This window comes from Hyperoodon ampullatus, assembly GCF_949752795.1.
Source record: "Hyperoodon ampullatus genome assembly, chromosome: 1".
Taxonomy (NCBI): Eukaryota; Metazoa; Chordata; class Mammalia; order Artiodactyla; family Ziphiidae; genus Hyperoodon; species Hyperoodon ampullatus.
In genome coordinates this window covers 197631718-197648607 of record NC_136914.1, presented here as the reverse complement: position 1 = coordinate 197648607, position 16890 = coordinate 197631718, and the positions used below count along the sequence as shown (strand labels likewise).

At 47.2% G+C, this 16890-nt stretch overlaps 1 protein-coding gene across 1 annotated transcript in view; it reads left to right on the top strand.

Annotated features, from left to right (window-relative positions):
• TLL2 (tolloid like 2) overlaps positions 1-16890 on the top strand; it is a gene marked incomplete at both ends in the record, with an annotated part of 137630 nt that overhangs the window by 88732 nt on the left and 32008 nt on the right. Inside the window, 4 exons of the mRNA XM_079708879.1 lie at positions 1328-1506; positions 2656-2761; positions 9981-10105; positions 12697-12812. Coding sequence (XP_079565005.1) covers positions 1328-1506; positions 2656-2761; positions 9981-10105; positions 12697-12812 — 526 coding nt within the window. The remainder of the gene's footprint in view (positions 1-1327; positions 1507-2655; positions 2762-9980; positions 10106-12696; positions 12813-16890) is intronic.

The following is a 16890-nucleotide window of genomic DNA, read 5'->3' as shown; positions in this document are numbered from 1 at the left end:
ACATTAAACTTTTAAATTTTTATATGACAAAAACCACACAAAAAAAAAGTCAAATAAGAAATAACAAAGCAAGAAAAATATTTGAAACACGTCTGATAGTCAAAGACTTGATCCCATAATGTACAAAGCGTTCTTACAAATCAGTAGTAAAAAGATGAACAACCCCCCCCAAAATTGGGGGAAGATGTGATCTCACAGTTCACAAGAAAAAAATATAAATGTCACGTAAAACATGAAAAACTATCCAACCTCAGTACAGTGAAATACCACTTTTCACCTATCAAATTGACAAAGATAGTTTGGCAAAACCAGTGCTGGCCCAGTTGTGGGGAAACAGGGCTTTTTAATATACTATTAGTGGGCATATAAAGAGACACAACATTTTGGGATTGCAATTTGATAGTATCTATCAAAATATCAAACGCACATACTCTTTTTTCCATTAATTCCACTGCTAGGAATTTACCCTACCACAAGCAAGAAAGACCCTAATGGTTTGTTTGTTTTGTCTTCCTCTCCCCTGAGGCTTTGTTTAAATAGCAAAAACTGGAGTCAGTCTAAATGTACATTAATAGGAGACTGATTAAATAAATTTCAATACTATGTTGCTTTGAAGAAAATTAGATAGGTCTACATGTGCTGTTATAAGAAGATCTATAAATTAAGGAGGAAAAAAGGCAAGATGAAGGACAATGTACATGGTGTATTTTGTAATTAAAGGAATATATGTACATAGATGTATTACATATTTTGGAATAGCATTCAAGAAACTGTTAACAGTGGTTATCTTTGGAGCCTTAATACTTAAATCTTTTGTAACATGGGCACGTATTTTTTAAACGTTTTATAGAAGTTATTTGAGTGGTGGGATTATGGGCCATTTTAATTTATGTTTTATACTTTTCTATATTAGGAATAATGAATATATATTTAAAAAAATAACTGTGCCCAGAAGGGGAGCCATCTCTAAGGCTCCTCTGGTAATAGTATCAAGACTCATGCTTTAAGAAACCATTGTCTCCTCCTTGTCATCAGAGATGGTCCAGCGGAGATTCGGGGGTGGGGGAAGTTAGGTGCTTTTTTCCTGGAAGAGAGGCCATATCTTTCTTCAGATTCTCAAGGGGATCCATGACCACCATAAAGGTCAAGAACCATTTTTGGAGGGAATTTCTGCGTTGAGAGGGAAGTTAGACAATGAGATCATTTTCAGCTCTCAAGTCTGCGTTTCTTTTAGACACACACACACACACATACACACCCAAGGGAGGAGTGTTAGACTCTTGCTGTTCCCTGATCTGCTGACCTGGGTATTTCTGCAACTGTCCAGCTGTTGTTCCTATGTTGGGCGCCGAGGTGGAGGCCCGCAGGCCATATCCATTGGGAAAAACTGTGACAAGTTTGGGATTGTGGCGCACGAGCTGGGCCACGTGGTTGGGTTCTGGCATGAACACACCCGGCCAGACAGAGACCAGCACGTCACCATCATCAGAGAGAACATCCAGCCAGGTAAGGAGTCTGTATGGAGCCTGGAAGACACCGGTCAGGCAGGTGGCATCTATGGGGTCAGGAAGGAGTAAAGAGAGGGGGGGCGGGGAGCAGACAACACTCGTTTATAAGTATGGAGGCCTTTATCACCAGCACTGTCCATCGGTGGCCCTTCCTGAGAGGTCATCTGCCAGAGCTTTTAGGAGAGAGCAGAAGTGATATAACTTTCCACGTTGTAAAGGACAATGAAATCCAATTCCATTTCCTAACAGGAACAGAATCTACCAGAACACTGTTGCAGCATCAAAGCTGATAAGCCAGAAAAAGAGTTCTCCCAGTTGCTTTTCTAAGACTCATTTTTGCTGATGTAGGCAACGTATTTTTGAAACTGAAATATAATTAAGATACAGTACATGTAAAAACAGTATTCCTGCCTATCCCAAGGCAGATAGTGTCTAGATTTCTTTAAAATACCTCCTCCTGTGAAACAGTTTTATATATAAATTCATATTGAACATGAAAGTAGCTGGTTGAATAATATAGTTGCCTTAAAAATGCTTTCGAGAGCCTGAATGGTGAATGTGGGGTTGAAGTTAACTCTTGGATTTGTTTTCTTTTGTTCCATCAATAGCAAGATTAGAGATTTAAAAACAATTTTTTTTGAGCAATCAGACTGATAATTAACCTGTCTGCTAACTGAGTTTAGGAGTTTTTGTTTGTTTGTTTGTTTTTGCGGTACGCGGGCCTCTCACTGTTGTGGCCTCTCCCATTGCGGAGCACAGGCTCCGGATGCGCAGGCTCAGCGGCCATGGCTCACGGGCCCAGCCACTCCGCGGCATGTGGGATTTTCCCGGACCAGGGCACGAACCCATGTCCCCTGCATCGGCAGGCAGACTCTCAACCACTGTGCCACCAGGGAAGCCCGAGTTTAGGAGTTTTGAGTGGCATTTTGGGAGGGGTGTTGTGTGGTGGGGTGCGACCACATAGTGCTGTTCTGTTTCAAATTTCCAATCTGTTAAAAACAACAAGAACCACCGCCAAACCTGTCATTTGTCTGATTGGGCTAACAGAGCTCTTGGAAGTTGCTATGGGCCCTCCTTCTCCCTCCTGTGCCTCCTTTCAGGTGCCTGCCTTGGTTTTCAAAGGCCTTAACAGAGTGTTGTGTCACAGGTCAGGAGTATAATTTCTTAAAAATGGAAGCTGGGGAAGTGAGCTCTCTGGGAGAGATGTACGACTTTGACAGCATCATGCACTACGCCCGGAACACCTTCTCAAGGTCGGAATCTATGGTTATGCCTCGTCTGTGTTGTACTGTGCCTGCCGCAGGCTTGGGTCGGATTCCTGGAGGTCTGCGGAGAACGGGTCTCTGCATGTCCCTAGCACGGTTGGCATGTCTGTCCTTGAAATACAGTGGCCTCTGGGCTGCAGTGAAATATAATCTAATCAGGTTCCCGCTAATAAGATTGAATCCCATTGTGAAGCTGGTGTTTCATCATGCCCTCATGTCACAAGCAGCAAACTGGAAAAGGGAAATTATCAGGAGGTTAGCTGGGATAATAACTTAGAGGCTCTGTGTAAAATTTCCAGTGGGGGGTGGGTATCTTCTAAAGTACGTCCTTGATGTAAGCATGGTGACGCTAACCAGTTCTCCTAGAAGCAGTGTGGTTTATTGGAACCTAGACTGTGTCAGAGCTGGGAGGGTGGTAAATCATGGGTTCATTTTAGAAGAAAATGAGCCTCCGGCCAGCTGGTGGGCACGCAGGTAGCTGGGATTGGAGTGAGAACAAAACTCCAGGTCTCCTGCCTGCTGGCCGTGCATGATGGTAGCTGTTTTCCTCAAGCGTGGTCACACCAGTTATTTACAGCTGGCATCAGCAGGATCTGTTTTGATGAGTTCGTGCTGTGCTGGACCCAGTGTTAAGTATTTTCTGTATTGCCCTTGCTTCTAGATCATATAAGTGTTTTGTATATAGAAGTTTTCCCCTGCTAGTCCCAGATTTGTAGGTCTTTCCACTCTTGACTTAAAGGAGAAACACTGCGAGTATTCTCTCTTGGCATTTTTCCCTCAGTCTCTTCTTAAAACCAGCTTCTTTGCTCTTTATTTATTTAATCATTAAAAAAGATTTGAGGTGATTCCCAATATATACAAGAAAAAAAACTAGGTGAGAAAACTTGGGGATAGAAGGAGGGAAGTATAAGGGTAGATGGCTAAGTTGAAGCTTGGCATCAATTTGGTATTCAGAATATATGCCATAAAGTCATGTACCCTTTGTTGGGGTTGGCAGAAAACCCTGCCCTGTGCTTCCTAGCAAGTCATAGCAAAGAGGGAAACAATTCATTTCATGAGTCTCTGTGTCCATAAAGATCAAAGGAAACCATTAGGTCAGGAGACATAGTGCTCTTGGGAGTGGAAGGAAAACTATTTACCCAGGCTGCTTGGCTGTTGGGTACGGCTGCTGAAAGCATCCTGTTGATGAGGTCGTAGAACCGTGGGAGACATGCTCCAACCCTCAGCATCCCCCGTTCCACGGGGGCTCTGTGCTCTGGCCACACAGCTGAGTTAGTTAGGATGGCCATCCTGCACCCAGGCAGGGGCTCTCCAGAACGCTAATGGGAGGAGTTTGGCCAAAGTCAGCATCTTTGGACAACTGGCATGGGAGTGACCTACCCTGTTTTCTTTACTCTTCTCCTGGCTCTTTATCAGAAGACACAGAAGGCAATGTGTTGTGGTGACTAGACCACTGAACTGAGAGTCGAAGGCTGGACTCTAGCCCTCATTCTCCCATGTACCTTGCTGTTGAAGGAGCTCCAGACAGTAATGAGGGGCAGCTGTGTGTAGGGTCAAATCGCCACCTCCCTGGGCCTCAGTTCCCTCATGAGAGAGTTGGACCAGATGTTCCCTGAGCCCCTTCCAGCTCGAACATTTCAGGTTGTAATTTCTTACCCAGAATGGGTGAGGGATTGACAGATATGATCTCACTCATTGCCATATTGGAAATCCGAGGCTTCCTCTTCCACGCTGGGAAACTGAGACTTTGAGGGACCTACCCTGGGAGTGTGAGAGTCAGGATAAGTGGCCCCTCTGCAGATGGCAGAGGTGGGATGCTTGGGTGTGGAGGTGGGACTGATTCAGGTTTGGAAAATGGTTTAGGGAATAGCCAGCTCACATTGCATCGGCCCCAGGGGTTGCAGGCGGCTAAGTAGAGCCAAAGTATTGATTTTTTCAGGGAATCAAAGTCAAGTTGGTCCAGGTGAGAAGCTTGTACCTTGGGTCTTATTTTTATAGCTGTCCAAACTCTTCATATTGCTTTATACCTTATCTATCAATTATTCTTATAAATTTATTTATTAATATTTATCTGTTGCATTCTCCTCTCCCTCACTGGACTGAGATCTTTGAAGACAGAGACTATCGCATTCTCTTCTAATCCCCAGCACCCAATACAGTGCCTGGCACAGAGTAGCTGTTCAATAAATATTTGTTAAATGAATAAATTAATGAATGAGTCGAAGGAGACAGGAGATCCGCAGTGCTGGGGACTAGGTGAGGGAAGAAATGTCCATCGTCTCATTGCAGTTCTTTCCACATGCAGTTACAGTGGTCACTTCATTAAGAAGAATCTACAAGTTTCTATTATGTAGGAAATTTTGGATAAATTACTACTAATGGGATGTAGAAACTGCATTGCCTTCTCCATGCCTGCGATGTGCCAGTAACTGTGCAAAGCTCTGAAGCCAGAGGCCGAGGCAAGAGTGCAGACAGACTATCTTCTGGCACCAACATTTCTTTTCTTGTCTTTCAAGAAAAAAAAATTCTTTTTTTTTCTTAGTTCTAACCCGTAATGCCACCATCCCTTTTGCCCCTCAGGAGACAACCGTTTTAACACCATTGTCAGTGTAAAGCATTTTATCAGCACAGACCAATGGAAACCCATGGACCAAACACATGAAATAACAGTTCCCCATCAAAAGTCCGCCTAGAAGGGAGATTGGCAAGGGAGAAGCACATGGGTGTGATGGGTGGCTAGTTAGGAGAGGAGCAGCTTCCCTGAAGGTGTCAAAGGGCAACAGAAGTCCCCTTCTGCTAACATGATGTTATCTATTGTTGTACAACAATCTACCCCCAAACTTAACAGTTCATAAAAACTTATTTTTTATGACATTGTGGGTCATTCTGATTCATTCTTCTCTGGTCTTGCCTGGGATTGCTCCCACAGCAATACTCATTAAGACTCTTAAGACCCAGGCTTTAGGATGTGCATGACATCACCTCTGTCACGTTCTGTTGGCCAGAGCAAGGCACAGGACCAGCCCAGATTCAAGTGATGAAGAAAGAGATTCTACCTCTGAATGGGAGGAGTTGCAATTTTGTGTTGCAGAGGGATACGGATGTTAGGAGTCATGACTTGTTATTTTAACAATCCACCGTGGCTACCTTCAAACCCCTGCCCCAGAGTTGAGAATGGTTTTGGCAAATCTATTTTGTAGCATTGTCCCCTATGCCAATTTTCTGCATGGATTTTCAGAAAACTACTTTGTTCATTGGGGGCATTTATCAATGGAGTCTTTAACTGGGTACTTTTGGTAAGATTTTCCCGCTCCCTAGTTCCATGTCATTACTCTTGGTCACGTATCCCCTGGAGCTAGCCTGCACATTGTCTTTGATTCTGTAAAAGAGAAGAAAATGGCCTATAGAACATTTGCTCATCTCAGAGGCAAATGCTATTCCTGCTGATGGGAAACCCAGTCTTCATGTGTCTTTACGATTATTCTTTCAACTTTATTCCCTCTAGTTTATTGCAGTCCCTCCCTCCTCCCCATGGTTGGACCCGGGCTGTGGGGAGTGATGTCTTTGGAGGTTTTGTTGGGAAAGGTTCCAGGAGATGAGGAGACAGTTCTCTGGTACAGGGGCTTCTTTGTTTGGAGAACTCAGAGCTGACAGTTTTATTCCCTAAGGGCATCTGCCAAACCCTTTCTTAGTTTAGCAGAATGTCAATGCTAAGAGTGTCCTACATAAAAGGAGGGATGTAATTGCAGTGGTTTATATAGGGATGTCTCTTGTAGTAAACATCTTCCACAACCCACTGCTGTGCTGGCAGCTCAGGGACGTGCAGGGGAGGGAGTCTCAGCTCGCAGAGCTGTCTGAGTGTGAGCCCAGGTTGTTCCTCCTGCTTTGGTTTTAGAGGTTTCCAAGCTTCCTAACTCTATCATGTACCTAACAGACATTAAGACCTGTTTCTTGGGTGGTGGGAAACACTGGCTAGAGGGAGGTAGATGCTAGGAGGCAGGTTCCAGGCCTGCCTGCGTTCAGTTCAGGGCTGGCTCCCCATCACTAGCTTTGTACTCGGGTGAGTCCCTTAGGCTCCGCAGGCTTGGTTTTCTCACAGGTAGAGAGGGCCCCTAATAGCAACGGCACCTGCTTCCTAGGGTGTTTATGAGGATTAAATGAGATGGTGCATTTAAAGGGTCCAGGCAGGGCCTGGCACATAGGAAGGTCCTGTGAACGCACAGCGGGTGTGAGCACACACTCTCCACACAGCAGGCTGCTGCCTGAGTTCCCTACACTGTGTGGGCTTCCACATGGTCCTTTAGCCTGAGTTGCCAAGAGATTGTACTGAGCCTTGCATTTCATGCAGCAAAATGTCTTTCTCCAGGAGAATCAAGAAAACGATTACAAGTGAACACATTTTATGTTAGGGCAGAAGCACCCGTTTTTAAGATTCATATGTGATTGAATTTAGAATTTTATGTAGAGTTAGCACTTGTGGTTTCAAACTTGGTGAGGTCACTGAGGGAGACCAAAGATTCCACAAAAGTTTCTCTAAAGGACCCAGAGGTGAGGCGATGGGAATTAGAGAGAGACAGGCCAGGTGGTTAAATGTTGGGGAGAACGGCGCTGAAAAGGACATCGGCAGGCGATCTAGGCTCTGGTGTGCTAATATAGGAAAGAAAACGAGCTTGAAATCTGATTTAGGGGAAAAGTATATATACAAACAAAAAGGAGGAACTAGGGATAATATATATTTTCCAAGGTAGTGCAGAATTTAGGGAAAAAGAAATGTTTGAGAGAGAAAAGAAAAAGGAAAGAGCAGCTTATAACTAGGTAACAAGCATTTTTGCATTTCCTTTTGAGTATAAATAATTATTTTGCAAAATCTTTTGATGCCAGTGTCCTATCTTGGCTGCGTAAATTAATTCAAGAAGCATTTTTTGAGTTGGCTATGCTTTGGTCCCTGAGGGCATAGAGACAAAGGACCCAGTCTCTCTGCTGAAGAAACTTATTGTTTAGCAGAACAGACAATTATCATCACCCCAAAAAAGACAATACAGTATGATAAGAAGAATCATATCATATTAGGCGAATAAGGCCCAGAAGAAGGAGTGGTTCACTCAGGATGGGAGGGATAGAAAGGGCTTGGGAAGACTTTTAAGAGGGAAAACCATCTGATGGGGTTTTGGAGGATGAACAGGAGTTTGGTAGTGGTCAAGAAGATGGGGGATGGGCAGCCTTGGCAGAGGACAGCTTGTTTAAGGGCATTTTGGGGGCTAGCAGGAGTACTAGCTTGCTTATGATAATGAGTGAGGTGGAGGTGTCAGGAGAGAAAGGCAGAAGCCAGCGAGCCACAGGCCTGGAGATCCAGGTGGTGATCGGAAGTCGGCGAAGCCCTGTAAGCAGAGCGGGCACATGCCTGTCCTTACATTTTAGGATGATCACGTTGCAACCTTGTGGAGGGTAGAGCAGAGGTGGCAGAGTCTACAGGGGGGAGGCCAGTTGATAAGCTACTGGAAAGAGAGTTCAGGAAGGAGATGCTGATTGCTAAACCAGTGGTCTGGAACGAGGAGGAAGGCATAGATTCAAGGGATGTATAGAGGGCGCCATGGACAGGCCCCTGGTTCCCAGTTTTGACAAGGGAGTGGGAGGAAGAAGACAGAGCCAAGGGCACCTTCAGATTCAGTCTCAGGAGACAGGTTCATGGAGGGAGCAGGAGAATGGAATGCATTAGGTTTTGAATGAGTTGGATATAAGAGCTCCATTGGACAGTGCAGTTGAGGGGTCACCAGACTTCTGTCTTAGCAGACGGTTCTAGAGCTGGAATCAGAGAATTAGCTGTCAGCCTGTAAGTGTCAGTTAAAACCCAGGGAAGCAAGTGGAGCAAGAGAGAAGAGAGAGGAGAGAAGAGGAAGAGGGCAGAACCCTAGGGATAGCACTCCTGGGAAGCAGAAGAAGGAGAGATCCTAACTTATGGCTCAGAGAGAGCAGTGCCTGGGAACCAGGGAGAAGAGAGTCCAAGACAGGAGGGGCCAGCAAAGGGCCCTCTGCAGAGAGGGCAGGTGAGCATTGGCAAGGGTCCATCTGACTTGCCAGTTGGTCGGGGACTGGGGACCATTGCTGGCGTGGTGAGATCACAGCTGGATTGAGGAGTGAAGGACAGGTAGGCAGCCAGACAGAGAATGGAGACAGTTCTTTCCAGAAACTTGGTTAAGAAGGGACAGAAAGGAATAGGGTGGTAACTGGAGAAGGTGTCGTTTCAAGGGAAGGCCCTACCCTCCAGGAGAGGTCCCAGGTTGGGGGTCTGGAAGCAGAGTGGGAGGATCAGGCAGGGGGTAAACCACACCCACAAAATGGAGGTGTGAATAGGAGCCAGTACCCAGCCAGGCATCCTGGTGGACATTTGTCTGCTTTGCTCCTTTTAGGTTTCGCTTCCATTGGAGCAGAATGAGATGTGAAAGTTAGAAGGGGCTGCCATGACCATCTAGGCCAATCTCTTACTGTTCAGAGGAGTGAACTGAGGCTCAGGGAGGGAAGGGACGTGTCCGAGGCAAGTGAGGTCTTACAGGTGGCAGTGAGACCTTACACAGAAATCTCTAGGCCAGAGCTCTCTTGACTACCTCCTGTTCTTTGCATTCATCCCGTTTTCCATCTGATTATCCCTCTTGCCAGCAAGGCCCCCAAACTCTGAACTGCTTTATTCACCACCTCATCAACACGCGCTTGCTGACCAGCCCCTGAGAACCTCACACTGTACTGGTTCCCAAGCTTTCTCTGGAGCCTCTCCAAGACTTACCCATGTTGGGAGCTGCCCGTCGCACAACTCCAGAGGGCGCCACTCACACAGTTGTCTCTCTGAATGGTGCTCCCTGCAGCTGTGCAGTGGGGGGCCCTGGGGCCTGGACCTGTCAGGGCCTTTGTGGAGATGCCCGGTACACTTCACTAAGGAAGCCCTCAGGGCCACTGGGCTAGGGCATAGTTTTAAACTTGGCAGAGTCATTTTCCCGTTGGAAAGGGAGCCGGCAGCTGAAGAAATGGAATGCTAACATGCCAACACAAGGGGAGGCAACGTCATGAGTCACGTCAGCCTGGGGCGAGCAGGCCAGGGGGTAGGAATGTTCCTGGGGTTGTGGGCAAGGAAATGAAGACTCTAAATCCCCACACGGGCAGCCTGACAGCCTTGACTTTTTGTTCTCCTTTCTCGCTCTCTCCTTTCTTCCTGTAGAGGAGTTTTCTTAGACACCATCCTCCCCCGTCGAGACGACAATGGCATCAGGCCAACCATCGGCCAGCGTGTGCGGCTCAGTCAGGGAGACATAGCTCAAGCCAGGAAACTGTACAAATGCCCAGGTAACTGTGAATCGCAGGGGTTCCAGGGCCTCCATAGCACCACGGAGACAACTCAACTCAACCACCACAGGCAAACATCCCTGGTGCTGGGAAGACACCTTGGGGGACATGAAGAGTCTCCCCCTTGGCAGTTGTCATTCTTGGTGTGCTGAGGTGCTGGACAGTGCAGAAAGCCCAGCGGTGGAGTGACTGCAGGTGGTGAAGCGAACAATAGGTCTTAGAGCCCACAGCTTAACTTGTGGGAAGCTTTGGAATTCTCCGGCAAAGCCCTGACGTTCAGAAGAGGAAGAGGCGTAGTGGTGCAGTAGTGAACGGGAGTCCAATGCGGTGTGCCTCCCATAAGGGTAAAAGCACTCTCCTTTCTATGGGAGTAGGGGATGTGGGTTTGGTAAAACAAGGACCCCAGGTTTTGCAGAAAGGCAAAGAGTGAAGGAGAATGTTGTTGAAAGGGTAGAAGCCAGCTTCCCAAACACTGGAAGGCAGAGGGCATCTCAGTGCTGTAAATGAGATCATTTCTATGGTCTTGGGCTCTCCTAGCCATCCAGGGTGCTTAGTCAGTGGCCAGTATTCTGCCATTGGAGACGGGACGGTACACTGGATCCAAGCAGATGTCTGCTTCTCTGCCAGTTCAAAACCCCCTGCCCCTTGACTTTGCCCTCTTTGCTTCCATCTCGTTGGCTTCAGCATTGTCACCGCCGCCCCCTTTGCCTCCCAGGGGGGAGCTCACGTTGGCCCGTTTAAGCTGCTGAGCTTCAGTGTAAAGCGCTCCTTTTACAGCAGCCAAGTTTTTACCAGTGATGGGAGAGAAGGCGATTTGGTGGTTTAGGGGGGAAGAAGGGAATTCCATTACCAAAATGTCCAGCAACCTTTTCCAAACTCCCAGACCAAACACGTGGTTTGATCATGGGACAGAATATTTGGAATGGGGCCATCTTAGAAAATTGGACTCTCAGCTTGTTTTCAAACGACACTGCCGGCAGGACACACTCACTGACAAAGCGACAACCATACTTGACCCCTAAAGGACCGCAGTGCTGGCACTGCTTCCCTCCAGGCCACCGTTCTGGGAGACCCCCCGACCATCTGTGTCCTGCACCTGCACAGAAAAGGGCTCTGGCTGCCCCAGCTCGTGTGCAAAGGACGGGGTGCTCAAAGGACCGTGTGGGACTGCTCCATCATGGCACTCTGGGAAATAAGTCCATCCAGCTATTAGTCATCTGGGGGCATGTTAGGGCTGAAATACAGGATACACGTATCATATAACCTTGCTGAATTGAAAGAGGAACCTTACAGCGTTCCCTGGGAAATGCCATAGTATTTATTTAGTTATAATGTATATGCTTCTTACTTCCCAAAAAGATTGGAAGCAGCTGGTAAATACCATGGAGCCATACAGTAATGTATATGTTCTTGCAGAACGTTGATGATTATTCTAAAATAATTTCCATGGAACCCTCGGGGGTGTTCACTGCTGGGCATAATCCTCATGATGCCTGGCAGTTGTTCGGTAACACGATATTGAAGCCCCAATATCCAGGATTTCCTGAGGCCGATGTGGGCCGTTCTCCAGCTCTTCCTTCCTGCAGCTCCAAAAACTGCATCTTCAAATAGTTTCAAGTAGTAACTGAAAGCAAAGGTGGTTGCCGCGCAGAGGCTGAATTGCACGTAGGAAAAGAAGTGTAAGGCAGTGTGTTTCCCACACTTTGGAGGTGGCCCCATGAAAGGAGAGGCACTCAGCAAACCAATGTGCCTGTCTTTGGGGTCTGAATCCCTAGAGATGAGGAGATACAAAAGCTACAGTTTCCAAGCTTACGCATAGAGATACCTTTTCTTTTGAGGACAAATTAGGGGAAATATTTTTCACATACATAGGACTAGGCTCTAGACTCCAGGCAACCCTCAAACATTCAAGGGCAAAATAGCCTACTCTAGAGCATTCCAGCTTCCTGTGCTTCTGGTCATTTTCCTCTGTTTTCTTGACTATTCCGTAGCTCTTTCAGAGGTGGGTAGCAGAAAAAGAAGAGACAAGATTCCAACTAACAGCTGAAATAAATTTCAAAGCATTTTCTTTTTGCTCCATGTGCTTGCACTTTTGTATTCTCTCTGCCACAGATATTATTAGCAGTAATTATAACGGCCGCTATGTAGGGGGGAACTCACAGTGTGCTGAGCACTGCACTGAGCCATTTCATGTAATGCAGATGGTTTCATTAACCCTCTAGGTAGGTCCCACCCATTTCACAGAAAAGAAAACTGAGGCCCAGCAAGGCTGGGACATTTGCCCACCACCAAACAGCTGGCTAGAGAGCTGAGATTCAAACCTCTAGGTTGTACTCAATCCTGAGAGGCTCAGAAGAAACCCCTGGTGTGTTACTTTTTGGCCCCCAAGCCCGATTTTTGCTTTTATTGACATTTATTTGCTTTTATTTTGCCAGAAAAATGTCAATCTGCCTGACATGCTTTTTGCCAAGGTGTTCTGAGAGCTTTGGCTGGTAAAGGGGTGAATTTGCTCAGCAGCCCTGTCCAGGGGGCTGCATGGGCGGGGAGTGTGTGCACATGCCTGGATCACACGTGTTGTTTTGCTTGTGCAGCATGTGGGGAGACCCTGCAGGACACGACGGGAAACTTTTCCGCACCCGGTTTCCCAAATGGCTACCCTTCTTATTCCCACTGTGTCTGGAGGATATCGGTCACTCCAGGGGAAAAGGTAGGTATGAAACCACCTCAGGAAATGACAGCGCATTCTTTGAGTTGGGTGAGGCATGAGGAACTAGTATTATTATTAATAGTAATAATAATAGCTGTTATGTTATGAGCACCTACTATGTGCCAGTCACTGTGCAAGCTTGCCTAACGTTCATGATTTCTGGACTTTCCCACCAGCCTCCCCCATACAAATGGAGGCCTATGGACTAAATGTCTACAGGGGTTATAAATCAAGCTCACAGTATGTAAAACAAGGTAGGTGCCACCCTCCTACCTTGATAAATACACCATCAGGATGCCCTGGAAGGCAAGGATCCAATTTAGAATTTCTTGACACCTCGGAGTGCTGTTCTGGAAGGTGGCACTCCAGGGAGAGCTGGCCCCCAACCACGGCTGGCCCCTCTTCCTCCTCCCAGCCCCAGCTCCATCTAGGAGCACCCAGAGCAACCCCCAGCCCGCAATCCCAAGCACCCTCCACTCCTACCTTGCAAACAGCTGTTCCTTGGCTCCCTCTCCAGTGGAGGTGGACTGGCCAGGTGTGCTGTCCACCCTCTGGAGGATGGATCCAGGGCAGAGGTCCTTGTACACCTGGAAGTGGCCTCAGGGCTATTTGGGCAGGGAATTCCAAGGCCCTGGGGTCCTGAGGTGCAGTCTAGGAGCTGGGAAAACTCTGTATAGGTACATTCCTTTGGTTCTAAAGATTCCATGACCCTCTAAACTTGAGCCCAGCTCAGGGGCCTCTTTTGCCCTGGTCCAAGGGTGGTATATTCTTAATCCTTCTGCAGGGTTCATCTCCTTATATCCATTATTTGAACAAGGAATCCGAGGCCCAGACATTTTAAAAATTGCCCACATTCAGAGGAAGATATAGAACTGGGAACTGGGGCTTCTGCACCTCGAAGCTTGTATTTTCCCCTACACTTCACTACAAACCCAAGGGTTCTTCATGTTGTCTCAACCTAGATGCAGCTACTTTTGCATCTCTGCCCCTTGGGTCTGTCTCCCTGCAGTCATACCTATCGTGGCTTGTCTCACAGTATCATGACTGCTGGCTATTTGGCCGTCCCCTTTCTAGACCCTAAGTTCACTGAGTACAGACATGGTTCACCTCAACACCCAACACAACCCATGGCACAGAGTCATACAATAAGTATTATTTGTTGAATGGATGTGTAGATGGATGAGTGGCTGAATGGAAAACTTACAGGTGGGCGTGCAGTGGGAGGTGTTGGATTTTCAGGTGCCTGTAGCCAATCTTCAGATATTCCTAATTCATCACTATAAGAAAAATGTCCACTTAAATGTTGAGTTAAATATACTCTGATAACTAGAGAGAAGCAATGGCTTAGACCATTGTGAGCATTTTATACAGGCTGGGCGCTATTCTCAGCATATCGTGTGGAGTCTCTCCTTTAATCCTCACAACAGCTTCACGTGATTGGCGCTATTACCACATCACTTTGCAGTTAAGGAAATGGACTCGCCTAAGGCTACTCAGTTTGTTGTATTGGGATTTGACCCCAGGCAGTTGGACTCTGAGAACCTGAATGCTTAACTATCATCCTAAATTATTCCACAAAGGGGACAGGCTGATAGACATTTGAACATGCATTCATACACACAGACTCACATGCACACATACACATACACACGCACACACACAACAGCCACACGCACACATCCTTCCTCTGACTCTAAGCATCTATGACCGTGTGGTTGTCATCATGAGCCTGAGAAACTTCAGACCTGTCTGCCTTGCGCAGATGAGGTCCTTGTGCCTGCAGGAGGCATCCATGGGAGGGAAGGCGGAGGGGGAGGAAGGGATCTGGCAATCCCTAAATGGTTGAATTGCCCTGAATAGCAGAGGCTCTGTGATACGTTTGAACTGCATGAGATTCACCAAGCCTTAATTATTATTGCTGACTGGGTGCAGGGAGAATATATCATTGAAATTCCAGCACCAATTATTTCAACTTCTGCTTCACCCACCCAGCCTTCCCCAGAGCTGCTGGTCATCAGCAAACTTGATTGATTTGAGTTTCACCTCTTTTTTAAAAAAGAAATTATTCATTTATTTATTTATTTATTTTGGGCTGTGTTGGGTCTTCGTTTCTGTGCGAGGGCTTTCTCTAGTTGTGGCAAGCGGGGGCCACTCTTCATCGCGGTGCGCGGGCCTTTCACTGTCGCGGCCTCTCTTGTTGCGGAGCACAGGGTCCAGACGCGCAGGCTCAGTAGTTGTGGCTCACGGGCCTAGTTGCTCCGCGGCATGTGGGATCTTCCCAGACTAGGGCTCGAACCCGTGTCCCCTGCATTACCAGGCAGATTCTCAACCACTGCACCACCAGGGAAGCCCGAGTTTCACCTCTTGTTCATCACCTCTTCCCCTATGGTCTTTATGGTTCACTAACATACTTAAATAATTAGCCTGAATAATTATCCGTTCATTCAGATCATGAACATGTAACCAAGGAAGTTGTAATAACATTTCCTTTCTGAAATTTTAAAAAGCAAAGGCTAAAGAATTATATTGCAACCAGTTAGCAAGGATTACTGAGCCCTTCCACCTAGCATGGTGGGAGAGAAAGAAATCTAAGTACAATCCCTGTCTTCAAGAGACTTAGAGTTTAGTTGGGGTCCTCCCTTCACCCCTAGGGAGTCTCATTTAATTGAAGGAGGGGCATTTGCTTGGCACTGATATCTTTTTAACTTCTGAGATGATTCTAATCCACAAGCAGGTTGAAAGAAAAGTGACATCACACACACACACACACACACACACACACACACACACACACTACAACACAGGAGGTAAGCTGGCCAGTTATTTTCTGGTACTGACTTCATTTCCTAGGAGATCACAGGGCTTTGTGGAAGACGGTGCTCCTTGTCCTGAGACCTGAACAAGGGAGCCGGTGGACACACTCAAGATGGGCAGCCTGTGTGAAGATCACTTCGTGTGTCCCGTTCATGGTGCATTAAGTGTACATTCAGTGTGGCTTGATTTTTTAAATCGCCATTCATCAAGTGTCTAATATGTGTCAGGCATAGCACTACACACGCCATATACAGTTTCTCGTGCAGTCCCCTCAACAACCCAATGGTGTGCATGTTTCTTTACACATGAGGAAGCTAAAGGCCCAAGAGGACAATTCCCAAGATTCTAGAGCCAGGAAGGATAGAGCTGGGAGGAAACCCAGATCTGCCTGCCTCTAAAATGCCTGCTCTAGAATCACTCTAAGATAGGGAGGGAGGAGTTCCACAGAGGGAAAGATCATGTCCATCTGGGAAATCAGGGAAGGACTCAAGGGAGAGGGAGGGGCCCCCTATCCAGGCATGGGAGGGTCTCATTAGCATGGATATATCAGGGTGCACCCGGAAATAAGGTCACATAGGATGGGTGCTGGAGGCTCTGGAAAGTAATCAGAATTTAATTTATGAGACAGGGGCATAGGGAGCTGCTGAAGTTTTCTGAGCATAGGAGGGATCTGGTAAACATGAGCTGTAAGTGCAAGATTGATCCAGAAGACCTAGTTTGCAGAATGGACGGGGGCACGGCAGGGAGGGGTTCCAGAATCATCTCAGCAGGAACAATGCAGGCAGGGCTGTTGAAGGGGCAGCGAGACTGACCTGGAGCGGGAACTCAGACATCTCAAAGGAAGAAAGTCCGTCAGCACTGGGATAAACAAGAGAGGCCAAGGAGAGCTAGCCCCAAGGTACAGCACCTCAGTGATCGGGGCGAGGGTGTCACCTACAGACAGGGAAGCTGGGAGGACAATGCTTTCTTTTGAGGTGTCCTTACAGTTAATGGGGAGCGGGGAGGACGGGCGCCAGCCGAGGAGAGAGAACAGTGGACAGAGTGTGGTGGAAACCAGAGAGGAGAGGTTCAAAGCAGAGGGGCCAGAGAACAAGGACGAAGAACTAAGTCCTTTCGATGTGGCCAGGAGGGCACTGCAAACTTTGACGCGCAGCCCTCCAGCCTAAGGGGTTTACTTAGAGACAGTGGGACCCGGGGCTGTCAGAATAGAAAAGAAAGTGGCCGGTGGAGGGAGGAGAGTGAAGACGCTAGAAAAAAATGAACT